General features: G+C 34.6%; 1 protein-coding gene, 1 long non-coding RNA gene, 1 other non-coding gene and 1 pseudogene across 4 annotated transcripts; all 4 read right to left on the bottom strand.

Moving 5' to 3' along the window:
* Positions 1-3,640: 3,640 nt before the first annotated feature.
* On the bottom strand, positions 3,641-5,555 carry LOC110425231 (glycerol-3-phosphate acyltransferase 5-like). Its single transcript, XM_021440076.1, has 2 exons — positions 4,875-5,555; positions 3,641-4,783 (listed from the first exon to the last, which is right to left on the bottom strand). Exons 1-2 carry the CDS (start codon positions 5,421-5,423, stop codon positions 3,866-3,868), a joined length of 1,467 nt encoding a protein of 488 aa, XP_021295751.1. The 5' UTR covers positions 5,424-5,555; the 3' UTR covers positions 3,641-3,865.
* A 2,790-nt stretch (positions 5,556-8,345) lies between these two features.
* Positions 8,346-9,556, bottom strand: LOC110425395 (uncharacterized). Of its 2 annotated transcripts, XR_002446016.1 has the most exons (4): positions 9,451-9,556; positions 8,902-9,308; positions 8,729-8,818; positions 8,346-8,616 (listed from the first exon to the last, which is right to left on the bottom strand). It is a non-coding gene; the product is annotated as an uncharacterized LOC110425395 (long non-coding RNA). The 2 variants fall into 2 exon arrangements; XR_002446015.1 differs by having other exon boundaries at positions 8,902-9,521.
* On the bottom strand, positions 9,439-9,541 carry LOC149526616 (U6 spliceosomal RNA). The gene has a single exon (XR_016351828.1). It is a non-coding gene; the product is annotated as a U6 spliceosomal RNA (small nuclear RNA).
* Positions 9,557-13,019: 3,463 nt separating the features above from the next.
* Positions 13,020-14,070, bottom strand: LOC110425467 (polyprenal reductase 2 pseudogene; annotated as a pseudogene).
* Between the last annotated feature and the right edge of the window lie 1,094 nt (positions 14,071-15,164).

Here is a 15,164-nt window from a genome sequence, read left to right on the forward strand (position 1 = left end):
ATTCTATTTCACATGTGTTGCCTAATTTGAATCATAATACCTAGATTTTAGACACAGGAGCTAGAGATCATATTGCTTGTTCTCTGCATCATTTGGTTTCTCTATGCCTGCTCGTAATATATTTGTTGAGATGCCAAATAAAACCAAAGCTATTGTTACTCATCTAGGAAACATTCAACTTACCAATACCTTGAAATTAGAAAATGTCTTTTTGGTTCCTACATTTAGATTTAACTTAGTTTTTGTTAGTAAACTTACTCATGATAAAAGCAAGTGTTTATGCTTTGTTTATAATCACTGTGTTATTCAGGATCTCCATACATGGACAGTAATTGGGCATGCTAAAGTCACTGTTGGGCTCTATGTCATACAAAGACAGTTGAATGCACAATTTCTTGCCAAATTGAATATTGAAAAGAATCAAGTTCCTGTTAAAAATTGTTCTGTTTTTTCTATTTTTCCTAAAACTAGTCATGATTGTGTCAAGTCTATAAATACAAAGCCATTGTTAGTTCATGGTGTTCGTTCAAAGTCTGCTTATCATCCTCTAAGTCTTGGTATAGATATATGGCATTATAGGCTAGGCCATGAATCACCACAAAGAATAAAACAGATTCATAAATGTTGTTCTGATGTGAGTTGTACAGAAAATTTTCAATGCAATATATATCCTTTAGCTAAGCAGAAGAAGTTACCATTTCCTTCACACACACAGTCCACTACAAAACCTTTTGAATTAATTCATGTTGATATATGAGGACCCTATTTCACACCCACATTATCAGGATATCATTATTTCTTAACAATTGTGGATGATTTTACTCGGTTTATTTGGTTATATTTGATAAGAGTTAAATCTGATGTTAGTATTATCATTCCTGCATTCTATCAAATGGTACAAACTTAGTTTCTTGCATCAATACAGATCGTAAGGACAAATAATGGATAGGAGTTTAAGTTAACAAATTTTTACTTTAAACATGGCATTATGCATCACTTGTCTTGTGTGGAGAGTCCATAGCAAAATGTGCATCAATTGTCTTGTGTAGAGACTCCAGAGCAAAATGGCATAGTAGAAAGAAAACATCAGCACTTGTTGAATGTTACTAAAGCTCTTTTGTTTCAAGCTTCTCTTTCTATTAAATTTTGGGGAGATTCCATTTTGACAACCACACATATCATTAACAGAATACCCTCACCGATCCTTCAAAATAAAACACCTTTTGAATTGTTATATCAAAAACCTCCTTCATATTCTCATTTTAAAGTTTTTGGTTCATTATGTTTTACTAGTACTTTGTCACAGAACAAAAGAAAATTTGATCCTAAAGCCAAACCATGCATTTTTATTGGTTATTCGTTTGGTGTTAAGGGTTACAAGCTTTATGATCTAGAGATTCAAATGTGTTTAGTTTCTAGGAATGTTGTGTTTCATGAAATAATTTTTCCCTTTCAAAAGTCAAGCAACACACAGTTTTCTCCAGAAATTTCTTTACCTACTTGTTCTTCATCTCCTACACCATATTCTTTCTTTGATGACTCACCTCTTTCCCATAAAAATTCTAGTTTTGATTCTCATGAACAACCAGAATCTTCTTTACAGCCCGAGTTTGATGTACAACCAGATCTTTCTTCATAGCCTAATCTAAATTCTAACCTCGGTTCACAGTCAGATTCATCCTTGCCTAATCTTAGAAGGAGTGTTAGAATAAGACAAGTTCCTAATTATCTAGATTCTTATCAGTGTGATTTTCCTTCATTAACATCTAATGTTACAGCATATCCCATTAGCAAATACCTGTCAACTAATCATCTCTCCACCACTCAAAGGATTTTTACCACTAATCTATCCAATATTCTTGACCCTACAACCTATGCAGAAGTTGTTCAGCATGCTCAGTGGAAGAATGCTATGCAAGCTAAAGTGTGTACTTTAGAAGAGAACAAAACTTGGAAAATAATTACTGTTCCATGTGATTTTTCGGTTATTGGCTGTAAATGGGTGTACAAACTTAAACTGCTAGCTGATGGCAGTATTGACAAGTTTAAAGCACAATTGGTAGTTAAAGGATACAACCAGAGGGAATGGTTTGATTATCAAGATACTTTTAGACCAGTTGCTAAACAAACTACTGTTCTAGTTTTTCTAGCTTTATCTACTATTCATGGTTAGTCTCTATCACAATTAGATATTAATAATGCATTTCTGAATGGTGATCTTCTTGAAGATGTTTATATGGAACTGCCTCGAGGGTTTGATGTTCGAGGAAAGTGTCCACCAGGTGTTAAGTTTGTTTGTAAGCTAAAAAAGTCATTATATGGCCTCAAACAAGCTTCAAGACAATGGAACGTAAAATTTACACAAACACTGATTCAGTATGGGTTTGTACAATCAAAGGTAGATTACTCTTTGTTTACAAAGACAACAAATAAAGGAGATGTTGTGGCTTTGTTAGTATATGTGGATGATATTTTGGTTGCTAGTTCTAATGCACAAGTTGAATTTGGGGTGAAAGAGTATTTGAAGTCAAAGTTCAAATTAAAAGACCTTGGTGTACCCAAATATTTCCTAGAGATTGAAATATCTAGATCTCCTAAAGGTATTTTACTGTGTCAGAGGAAATATGCACTAGATCTCATTGAGAAACATGGTTTGTTGGTATGTATAGACAGCTTCAACCCTAATGGATTATAACCATAAGATATCAGCTGCAACAGAGAATGATTTGTTATCTGGTGGTGCTATGTATAGACAGCTTATTGGGAAGTTAATATATCTGACTTTCACCAGGCCAAATATTGTGTATGCTGTGCAAGTTTTATCTCAATTTATGGACAAACTAGGAAATACTCATATACAAGCTGCTTACAGGATTCTGAAATACTTAAAAGGTTCTCTAGCTCAGGGAATTATATTATCAGCATCATCACATTTAAAACTAAAGGCTTATTGTGATAGTGATTGGGCAAGCTGCCTAACCACAAGAAGTCAATGACAAGGTATGCAATTTTTCTTGGGAATTCCTTAATAAGCTAGAAATCTAAGAAACAGAATGTTGTGGTGAAGAGTTCTATTGAAGCAAAATATAGATAAATGTCTGCTACAAGTAGTGAGATCATTTGGTTGTTGTTTTTGTTGAATGATTTTGGTGTAACACTCTCAAATGCTGTTGAGTTGTATTGTGATAATCAATCAGTACTAAGTATATGCAAAAATCCTATTTTCCATGAAAGGACGAATCATATAGAGGTAGATTGTCATTTTGTGAGAGAGAAGGTGATTGCAGGACTTATCAAACCAAGCTACATACAGACAAATTTGCAGTTAGCTGATCTTTTTACCAAGGCATTTTTACCACAGCAATTCCATTTTCTACTCAGCAAGATGAATATTCTGAACATCCATGTTCATAATACTCATCTTGAGGGGGGATGTTAAATACATATACATGTCAAAACGTGACCAATTGTAAATAGACATCTGATTTTATATTTAATTATTTTGTAATTATAATTTTGTAGAACTTCTATATAAATAAGTGCAACAGACGGATTCTTGAATAAGAAAGTTTCTTTCCTCTTCTTTCACTTCTTTGGTTCTACACTTTTCTACAGAGTACTTTTCATGTTCATCAACAAATCCTGGCAAACTAACAGAACTAACATTAACCTTAAATTCAATGATTAACATTAATCATCCTTACAAATTATTCAACAATTCCATAAATAATAAATCCAAAAAAAGAAATTAAACTACAAATCCCACCATGTACAAGAACAAAAAAAAAACACAATTAAATCAATTTATTCCAAGAAATTAAAATAAAAAAAACAAATAATCATATTTTTTTTGTTCTTGATAATTTCATTGAAAAAAGGGCTTAAAAGTGCTCACCACCTTCTTCACCCGATCAACAAAAGAAGTGCATGAAACTGTTCCATCATTCCCAGCCAATACCCTGTACTTGTCTTTCCTAGTAAAGTTCGTGCACTCGAACCCTAACGTAGCGGCCAGGATTCTTTGCACGTAGTTCGCCACGTCGTGCGGGCTTTTTCCCGACGAACACGTGGCTTCCGCTGGCAGTTGGTTCAGGAACGTCACCTCGTAAACGGGTCTAGGATTCATGAAGAAGAAGACTGGGTCCAGGCCTTTCCAGCCTCTAGCCGTGGTTGCATGGAAAAACCCTACCCTGTAGTTCATGGCGACCGGGACGATTCGGTCTGTCAATTCAGCAAAGAGGGCACTAAACCTTAGCAAAAATGGTTCCCTACATGTTGTTCCTTCGGGGCATACCACTAGATCACCTTTGGCTAGTTCACGCTTGATTTTCTCTGCGTCGACTTCCCGGATTCTTGTTAGTCTCACGGTCGGGATTGGTGACAGGATCTCGGATAATCTCGAAATGGAGTACGTAACTGCTGGGATTTTGCGCATGAGCACGGTGGATAACACCACGGGGTCCATCAGGGTTCTATGTGTGCAAACGAATAAGACCCCGGAGCTGGTACCGGAAACGGGTGGCGGTGGTTTGCCTTTGACAATGATTTTACCACCAAATAAACGGGACATGTAGGGGATAGCTCGCATTGGAAGGATTAGACCGACGACGATACGGATGGTTGCTAATAAGATGCCTAATGGCATCCATAGAAGGATTAGGAGAGCGGTTGGAGGGGTCGGTCGCTTCACGAGCCGGCCGTCGTGGAAAATCACTGGGAGGGGGCGGAGCAGCTGGTTGTCGTGGAGGTTTTGGTTGGTCGTCAATGGTGGGTGCATTTGTTCCTGTTAAAAATGTCATGTTAGCATGAAGAACTGGTACACTAGCATTATAACTAGAAAAACCTTCGGACCGTAGATTTCTCGAGGGACTTACTTTGCATAGAGAAAAGAACTGAAAGCTTGACGGAGCTCTTCCAAGCCCCAAAGTAGGCTCTTCGTCGACAAACAACTTGGCTACTCTACTCGAAATAGAAGCGATATCACCCTTAACGAAACCAGTAGCAAACCCAAACCGGTTTACCACAAGCTCACTTCCGAGGACCTCATCAGCTCGTAGATGCTCCTTGACGAACCTCTCCACCATAATCCTAGGCGTCTTAGTCACCGCAACTCTTTTATCATACGAGCTAAACACTTTCCAAGCCTCCATGTCGACATCATCCATGTAAAACTTTGGCAAAACAGCTCTCGACACAGATTCAATCTCCGACTCTCGAAGCCCCGCCGTAGCGACAAAGGTCATCAACTTCAACCCTGCATCGTCCAATCCTAACATGTCCAGCAACCGAATCACTGGCCAAAACAACAGCAACAAAGCGAACCGGATTAACCCGGAGGCCTCAAACGCCACCAACATGAAGTAAGAGAAAGGGTCTGGGTCTTTCAGAAGAACCCCTTCAAGCTCAGAAACAACTGATTCCATTGTTTTCCTTTGGTTTTTTTTTTTTTTGGCTTATGTGATCCCAAAAAAAGTGTTGGGTTTTCTTGATTGAAGGAAAACGAAAGGGGTTGTGGGGATTTAAGGTTAGAGAGCAAGGGTTTGGATTGACTAGTCTCTAATGTGAGAGCAAGGCAGTTCATCAGTTTCACAACTACTTCTCTTGTACACATTTTTTTTTCTGGAAAGTGTGTCTCTTCGGCCTTAAGCCTCCATAAAAGTTGGATATATCCGCAAAGAATAAAGGATTATACGCCACGTTAATACTCGAAGATTGATTACTTAACCTCACCAAACTTAGTCAAGATTTATGGACGTAAAGTTATGCTTTTTGGAAAAAGAAAATGGCGACTGCGCCATCGGTTTATGGCCCTTAATTAGGTCACTAACTTGGGTTAATTTGAACATGTATTTAAATGTTATATACATAAAGTATATATATATTTATATATTTGTTAGTGCTAGAGAATGGGTCACTTTCTCGATGTTGCATGGGAAGGAAGCAAGCAATTTCTCTTTTCCAATCCCAGTGCTTTTTGTTGTGATGCCATTTGGGACTTTGTCACTCTCAGAATTTTTTTTTTCAATTTATTCGGTTTATTGTCGTGATTTACAAAATTATGACTCGAATTTAAAATTTTAATCTAAATATAGGATTGGAGAATTGGGTGGTTGAAAAAGAAATGGTTCATATTGATCAAGTTTGGTAATTACTTATTGTTCTTGTTTTTTGGAAAGCATATTATCTTAAACGGATTAAGGACAATAGTACCATATGCTGGTTAAAGTGCTTTAATTACGTAGAAGACTTTCCCCTACCTTAATTGCTAGCAAGTACACTGATCTCATTTTCCTGCAAAAGGGTAAATCCAACCCCGTGTTGCATTTACATTCACCGGGTCCCCTACACTTCACTCCTGGTGACAGGCAGCACTTAATACCCTTAACTCGACCTCTGCGAGGCTTCTTCATCCTCCTCCAGGATCGTGCAATCCCAGCCTTGGGTTCGGTTTAATCTCTCTCCCTCTCTCTCTCTCTCCATGTTTTCTGTTCATTGTTGGAACTGAAGATGAGCTGTTCATCTTGATTACAAAGCACATGTGCTGGTTGTGTCCCCTGGACTTGAAGCTTTAAAAGCCACCCCTGTCGAAAGCCTTACAAGTTGTTAATTATCCAATCCTTGAAGAAGTTAAACTACACTGGAGATTCGGTTTATATCTATCACAAAACATATTCCGGCATGAACAAGTCACTGTCTGTTGTTTTCTAGTTATTAATACATACGCAACCATTGAAACAACAGTATCAACATCGTATCTTGCAACTAATTCATTGTAACTTTTCTAATCTGTCATAAGTACCTCCTTTGCTGGAGTTTGTTGTTGGTATTTGATTAATTCAAAAGGCATTTTGATTTTTTTTATTTGATAGCTTTAGTTTCAGTAATAGAGAAGAGACAGTTTCTGATTTGCTATACAGGAGAAAAGTACTTTCCTTAATATAGGTGACAGCTATATTTATGAACCCTCCTTTTTCTACTGTAAAATATTATCTGAAATTGATTTATCTGTCTGCGATGGTGTTCCTTGTTCATATAGTAATGGCCTGCACCATGTAAACGGTGATTCTTGTGATGAAAAAAAAAAACGTTGTAAATAAGTAAGAAATGTATCAGAGGTGATAGAGAGAAAAATTGAAGTAATTTTTTAAACACTAAATGTCGTGACAAGCAAAAGAGAATAAAAAAAATAAGTGTTCTGAGTGAGAATAAGTTAAGGGGAAAAGCTATGAGTTCTAGTTTGTTATATGTGTAAAATTGTTATTTTATACAAAATAATTATTCTACTTGTATTAATTGTTCCACGTGAAATAATGTTTCACTTATTTTAGTTGTTCTGTATGAAGTAATGCTTCACTTATAATGGTTTTTATAGAATAAGTATTAACCAAAATCAACTATTTACACACCATATTTCTAGTGTTACAAAGCTGAAATTTTCTGCCCCTGCGCAACTTGCCTTCGCAACAGCATGAATTAATTTTCCATCTAGTTACTCAAATGGCGTAGGCAATCTCATTAATTATATAATAAAGCTGGCAATTGGGCAATTTTGTTAATGGGGAAGCTTGCAAGAAGAATGGAAAGTAGGTTAGAAAAGGTTTGCAAATTTTTGCTGTCTCTCTGAATTGGTTGCAAAGTCTGGGAAAATGGTGATTCATCTCGTCAGGTTCTCACGGGGAAGAATTTTTTCCTGCCTAAGTTAGGTAAAAGGTTGGTTAGAAAACTGAAAAGTGGAAAAACCCTTTGTTTATTCATCGTTGAATGTTTGGTAAAACCACGTATCCTTTTCAATGGGGTATTGAATAAGTTTTTTATATTACCATGTCAACATGGGTCTGATCTGTCATGATCAGGTACACACTTTGATAGATTTTGCTGAACACAGACATCCTTGTCAATGGGATTATTCCTTGAGTAAGATTGAAGTTAAGGTTATGGCAGTATGGCTTGATCACCTCGAATGATCAATTTTCTTTGGATTTGACAGACATTTTTTGTAATCATGCCATGATTATGATTGTAATCTCCAAAGCTTAGATTACAAGGTCATTGTCTATATGACTATGATTGGGCTCATCAAATACCATTTCTAAGCCCCAGCGCTCACCACCTAGGCAGGGTGCAGCTCAAACTGAAAGCAGTTGGGACTGGAAAAAATTTTCTCCTCAGCCTGCAATTTATCCACTTTTTCTTTCATAGTCTGTCTCAGATAACTGAGAGATTTTTGTAGAACTTTGAACTGCAATGTTTAACATGTTGGAATATAATCACACTTGTGGTTTCTTTCTCTATGTTTTCATTCCCAATTGAGTTGAGAAACATTAAATTAAGTCAAATCAGACAGATAGAAACAACAAACTTCATGTATAAGCTATAACTATGGGACAACATTTGCTGTAAGGCATATCATACAACCTTGATCTATGTGAACAGCAGCACATTCTTTCTCAGGAAGCAAAATAATGGATCCCAACATAGCTCACTTGATAAACAATGCTTTGTTCAAAAGAAGAAAGAGGAAACTTTGCCTTCTCCATGAGGAAATTTTGTCTGGCTGCTTTCTCTTGATGCAGACTAATCAATGGCATCCTCTCCTTGGGTGATTAATAATCAAGCCTGTACAAACAAAAACACTGTTGCAAATCCAACTAATACAAAAACTATTTGGCTGCAATAGTTGGACCTGATAAACTGAATGCGTTGATGCACTAAAACAACTGCAGCTTACACCCAAGAGGTAGAAAAGTTCCATTATGCAGCAAAATTTATTTCAGAGGATTCACCATGATTGTAAGAATCGTTGATACAATGGATTTAGCTGCCATTTAAAGACGATTCAGCCTGTTAGTCTCAATCTTAACATTTGCTCCAAATTACTTACTTGCAACATAATTTTTCAACCTGCAGAAGACATGATCAATTTGGGGCACTTCTCTGTTTCCATAATACATCATTTCCTTGAATCGTCCTTGTGCTGTATAGCATAAAATGACAGGAGACAAGCACCAATGACTAGCAAATATAAGCAACTAAGCACTATTCATAAGAATTCAGCTCAGGAGTCAAGAACATACTAATTCACGCACAATCTCAACCAAAAGAAAGGGTACTTAGATTAATAAGAGAAGTCATTTCCTATATCAGATATTCAGATTCTACCAAGGAAAATTAAACACCCAAAGAGTGGGAGTTTATATATAGCAGCTACTGCTTCCGTTTGTAGAAGAACGCATCGTGCATAGGATCAGCCATGCCCTTTCATATCCAGGGAAAGCAAAAAATTTTGGCATGACCAGAGAATTGACCACCTGCAAATCACTGAAAACAGATCAACTAAGCCAGACCTATCTGAATTTAAACTACCATGAGCCTCTTTATCAGTTGTTTAGCTAAAGGAAACAGGGAAAGAGGTGGAAACAGATGCAAAAATCCTCGAAAAAAAATTTGGACCATTTCTCGATTTGTGCGTGTCATCCTTGCGCAGGGGCCATGCTAATCTTCTCTGTATCGTTCCAATTTTATCAGATGTCCCCGAAGGGACAACCACAGATTGTTGCTTTCTGGTATATAAAATTTGTTATTGTTCCGTTCCTGACTAATGTGGGAGGTTTGGTTGGATTCTGACTAAACTGACTAAGGCCTTACAAGTGGGCTGGTTGAGCCTCAGGTATGGCACAAAAGCCATGGGCTTTGTGGCTGTAGGACCCTTCTAATTCACGTAACCCCACACGTGGCTGTTGACGTGTCTCAACCTAGTGAATGGGTCTGATTCCTGGACATCAAAGCCCAGCTGATCACTTTTCCTGAGGGAAAAACTTTTCATGGGGCAATTAGCTTTATGTTTTGGTCAAGTTTTGGTAACAGTTGGCATAACTTGATGATCCCAAGTTTGTAGTTCGATAATTACACCTTGTGATTCAGAAGTACCAATAGTGCATGACTAAAGAATATTTAACAGTAAAGCCCCAGCATGTTTATGGATGGCTCTGTCACTTTCTATATTTTGGGTCTTCAATTCTTGGATGGTGCACTCAACTGGCTCTTCCAGGCTAGCTTTTCTTCCCTCTTTCAAGCTCCAAAGTTGGAGAAGTAAGTATCTCCCACTTCCATTGTATTCATTCAATCCCAACAATGCATTAGATACAGCTTTGCAAACCTCATTACAGTTGATTATTTCCTACAGCATCACAAAAAGACAAAAGAGAATAAAATTCTGCAGCGCATTTAAGCATAGAGATGTAGTAAAATGATTAATCAAATTTTCATGTTATCACATCAAGTTCAATTTGTTCATCCACTTGTTCCTAACCTGTTCCAATCATGCTGCTAATTTATCATTTATAACAGGACTTGGGTTCATATGCTTGAAGATGACCACACTATGCCAGAACACATAACAAAATAAATGTGTAAACAGAAGAAAATTTTCTTGCAAGGAACCTCTTATGGATTCAAATTTCAAAGTAACAATCATTAGAATTAAAATTAGAAAGACAAAGACATGGAACAACACAAAGGAAATTGGGATTCAAGGATAAGACACTCTTTTCCCTCCCACTACGTATTGATACCTGCAAAATGTCAACAGGCTGTAGCTATCCTGACAGTTCCATTAAAGGAAAAGAAAACAGAGAAAAGGTAGGAACAGATCAAGAGGATGAAGGTTCTACCATAACAGAAATATCTAAATTGACATCTGCAGGTCAATTTTTGGGCCTCTTGCTTCCCTAATTTTTAGCTTCCTATTCAGGTTCATTCCTCAATGGCACCAAATTGCACTTCATGCTGCAGAATTTGGTTCTTCAATTCTGCTAAATATATCAGAAGATTAGCACCGATAACCAGCAAATCTAGGAGCACTATGTACGGAAACTCTTAGTCAAGACCACATTGTACAATTGCACAGCTTTACTGAATGGAAAGAGTTGATGGATTAGACCACCAAGTGAAACGAGATACAAGTGCTAAGTCCAATTTTTGCACAAAGCCAGACAGCTGAGCATCCATGAAGTACATATTTTATATCAAGCACAAACCAGCTAGCACCTTAGAGTTTATTCATAAAATTTGGACCTATTCTCGAATTGTGCATGTCATCCTTATGCAATGGACAATCGTGTGTTGCCATTTTCTGGTATAGAAAAACCTTTAATATCCTGTTCATAACTAACGTGGGATCTTTGGTTGGTTTTTAGCTGGTCAATTACTAGTTTAGTGATGATAATGGGTACCTTTTAATCGAATATTGAATGCATTAATATCTTATATTCAAATTCGAGATAAGTACAAATAATAAGTTTAGTATCGATTTCGAGTTCGAGTAGCACTCTTTTAATACCCAATATACAAACTTGATTACAGATGTTTCCTATACATGTTTATTTATTTATTTTAAGTTATTTAAGTTATTGTTTAAGAAATTTTTAAAATAATTTGTCATTGAAGTTTTAAATTGACATAATATCTAAAAAAAACCTCCTCAATTATTAAAAAATTTCAAATAAGTTCTTAATGTTTGTTTGTTTTTATACATTTATTATTAGTGACTTGTATGGATGTGAATTGTGAATTACAAATATACCTTATACAAGTACGGATATGAATTTGAATAATTTGATAATCATGAAGAGATTAATCAATTTTTTTACACAATCGGGTATTTAAAAGGATTTGAGTAGTTAATGGGTAGTGAATAGGGTATTAAGCTTCAAATTCAAATAAGAAATTTCAAAAAATAATGAAGTAGTTGTAAGGTTCGACTCTCCTAGTTATTAATAGGGGTTTGGGGTAGAGTACCTCAAAATTATCGAATACTTCGCCTAGAAGAAGAGGGAGGGGTGCTAGTATGGGCCTCGCCCGCTTAAACTTTTAAAATTTAATAATTGTTCTTTATTTTAAAAAATTATAATTTTATTCTTTATTTTTTAAAAAAAATTATAATTTCACCCCAACAAACATAAAATTTTTTATATTTTTTATTTTCATCCCCTCAAACATAAAATTCTGACTTCGTCATTGGCCTTGCTTTTGGCAACCCTAATTCACGTCATTAATCTTGACTAAGCCTACATAGTTTAGAAATCGAAAATATGAATCATGTCCTTTTTAGGTCATGTGTCACTTTACATGAATTTACTGTCACATTTTAAAATTTTCAATAACATAGACAAAATATTTTTGTTTCACTTTATATTATGAGTATGAATTATAATTATTGAGAAGGGAAATACAAAAAATATTTTTTTTATTTGTATTAATTAAATAAAAGTTAAAAGAAAATATATATTTTTTAAATTTGTTTCTTAATTTTTAAAAAATGATTATTTTTTAAACAAAATGAAGTTACATCACGTGTCATAGACCAAAGAGTAATGTGACATTATTTAGTCACATGAAATATTTTAATTGATTCATTAACATGTCATAAGATTTTCTTAATGAAATTAAAAGTTGATAAACAAAATAAAAATTTAGGTACCACATTAAACATTCTCTTAATATAATTATCATATTAGACATTTTTTAAAATTATAAAAGTGACATTATAGCATTATACTAAGGTTCATATCCTATCATTTAATAATAATATAAAATTTCTTTCATCATAAAAGAATGTAAACAAGAAAATTCATATTTATTTATTTTTATTTGTTGATCACATGAGCTCTGAAAATAAATGAATAAAAATATGGTAAATGATACTATTAGGAACGGAATATGCTGGACAAAATTCAATGAACTTGATTATATTAAACAATATATATAACAAACAATTAAAAAAAAAGATAATGTTCTTATTTCCCTCTTCCATTCTTGTTTCCCCATCATTTGTTTAATAGTTTTTACTCACAAACTTATAAACAATATTTAAAAGGAGATCTAGTTATACAAATGTGACAATTATTAAATTTCATAAATTTGTAAGTAAATTAAATTTTGCCAATTTAATAGTTCATTAATAATATATAACAATTAATATTTTTCACCATATGATATACATATTAGATTATTTTGCAATTTTACATGTAAAATTTAATGATCGACCAGTAAACAAATGGAAGAATGGCCCAGCGGTCAGGTGGATAGTCCTCAAACTTGTGGAGGTACAAGCGGTGAGTTTCTGCTGCGGCGAATGCAAGATTAGCCACCACAAATCCAAGGAGTAGCCATACAGTGAAGTCAGTTCCTCCACTGGCTACCAATAGACCGACATAGATTATCATCTCAGCCAGATAGTGTGGGCTTGAGACGATGTTGCACCAATCACCACGTGGAGTCACATATTCAACAGTTTGATCTGATCTATGTCCTCTAAGTGAACCAAGAATTGCATGACAAGAGTATTGATACAACCATCCACAAGCAAATATAGCAGCACCAGCCCATTGGCACCATCCAAGCCTTGTGATAGGCTTGACATATCCCCACAAATCAAAACCTGTAATTGACACCATTTCTTGGCCTTCGACATTGAATTCAGCCACTTGATCAGCCGCACAAAATGCAGAGAGTGACAGAGGTGCTGCTATGTAATAGCAAATGCCAGTGACGTATCCAACAAAGTGCAATCGTGCAGAAGAGCTGTAGTTGAAAACAAAAAGGGTCTCATAAAGGCGCCTCAGGACTTGAATTTCCATCAACAACAGCGTGAACACAGACTTCCAGACTTTGAATCTGTCTTCCGCAGAGGTAAACCCAGACTTGTGCAAGGAAAAAACATGAGACCCACCTCCAGTTAAGTGACTTAAAGGAGCAACTTTGTCTGCCAACCACCAAGTTCCCATTAACAACACTGCTGTCCAAACCACAGCCAACGAATAAAAATGTAGAAAGAAACTCTTGAGGAACTGTCAACTTGTGGGATGAAGAAGATGGCATAATCTTGCCCCTCTTGGCAAATCCAAGTAAAAGGGCATGAAATGAACCGAGACGTGAACAAGGGAGTGAAGTGATGAGGAAAGGGAGAGTCCCGGCTACCCATCCCGCCCTTAGAAGCCAAATAAAGCATGTTTTCATGGTGTCCTTTGACTGCAAAGAAAAAGCTTGGATCAAAACTCCGGCCACTTCCATTCTTCTTGGAGTTGTATAAGTATTACTATAATTTATAAATTTTATTTATATGATTATATTTAATAATTTTATTAATTATCATCTTAAATTTTATAATATATTATTTATAATTAGTTATGTTTATATAAACTTTAATATAAAACACTTTTACGTATAATTTGTATCATTAATTATATATATATAATAAAGTAATATATTATATATGCATATATTTAATTAATACATAAGCATTACTATAATTTATAATAAACTTTATTTATATAATAACACTTAAAAAGTTTATTAGCTATTACTTTAGATTTTATAACATATTGTCTATAATTAGTTATTATTTATACAAACTTTGATATAAAATATTATAACATATAAATTGTATAATTATTTATATATATAATTATGAATGAAGTTTATAAATTTTAATATTATAATTGACAAAAAAATCATGATAAAACTTTGATCCATTAGTCTAAATTCGCACTAACCAAACCAATTTGATGTTTGGTTAATTTGGTATTTTTTTATATTTGGTTGATTTTTTAAAAATGATTGACCCATTTAGTCGTTAAGTATAGTAAACCAAACCACCTAATCTACCTATTTACTCACCTCTAGACAAATAGAGGCAAATCAAAGAGAACAACATGGATTTTATTTAAATAAGATATAATAAATTATTCAAAAAAATTTAAATAAATTTTTATTTTTTGTAATGTTCAATTAAATTCTTTATTTGGGTCAAATATAGGTTAATGGTAAACTAATTGTCATTTTATATATACATGATACTGATATGACGTTGATGTGAGTTGTAAAAAAATACTGCTTCAGCATGTTCACGTATTATTAATCATGACATGTGAACATCATATGGTATAAAATAATAAATGATATTTGAATTTTTTAAACAATTCGACAATATTTTTAAGATATTATATCTTTATATAAACCTTGTGATAATTAAAGGAAAAAAAAACCAAAAGAGTGTCATAAGAGATTCATATTCACTTAAGCATATAATTAGGATTAGATCTGGTAATTTTGGACACGATACATTAACACAACACAAGATTAAACAAGTTTGGGTTTAACCTTAA

This window comes from Theobroma umbraticum, unplaced genomic scaffold, assembly GCF_002168275.2.
Source record: "Theobroma umbraticum cultivar Fairchild unplaced genomic scaffold, ASM216827v3 scaffold_81.0, whole genome shotgun sequence".
Classification (NCBI taxonomy): domain Eukaryota; kingdom Viridiplantae; phylum Streptophyta; class Magnoliopsida; order Malvales; family Malvaceae; genus Theobroma; species Theobroma umbraticum.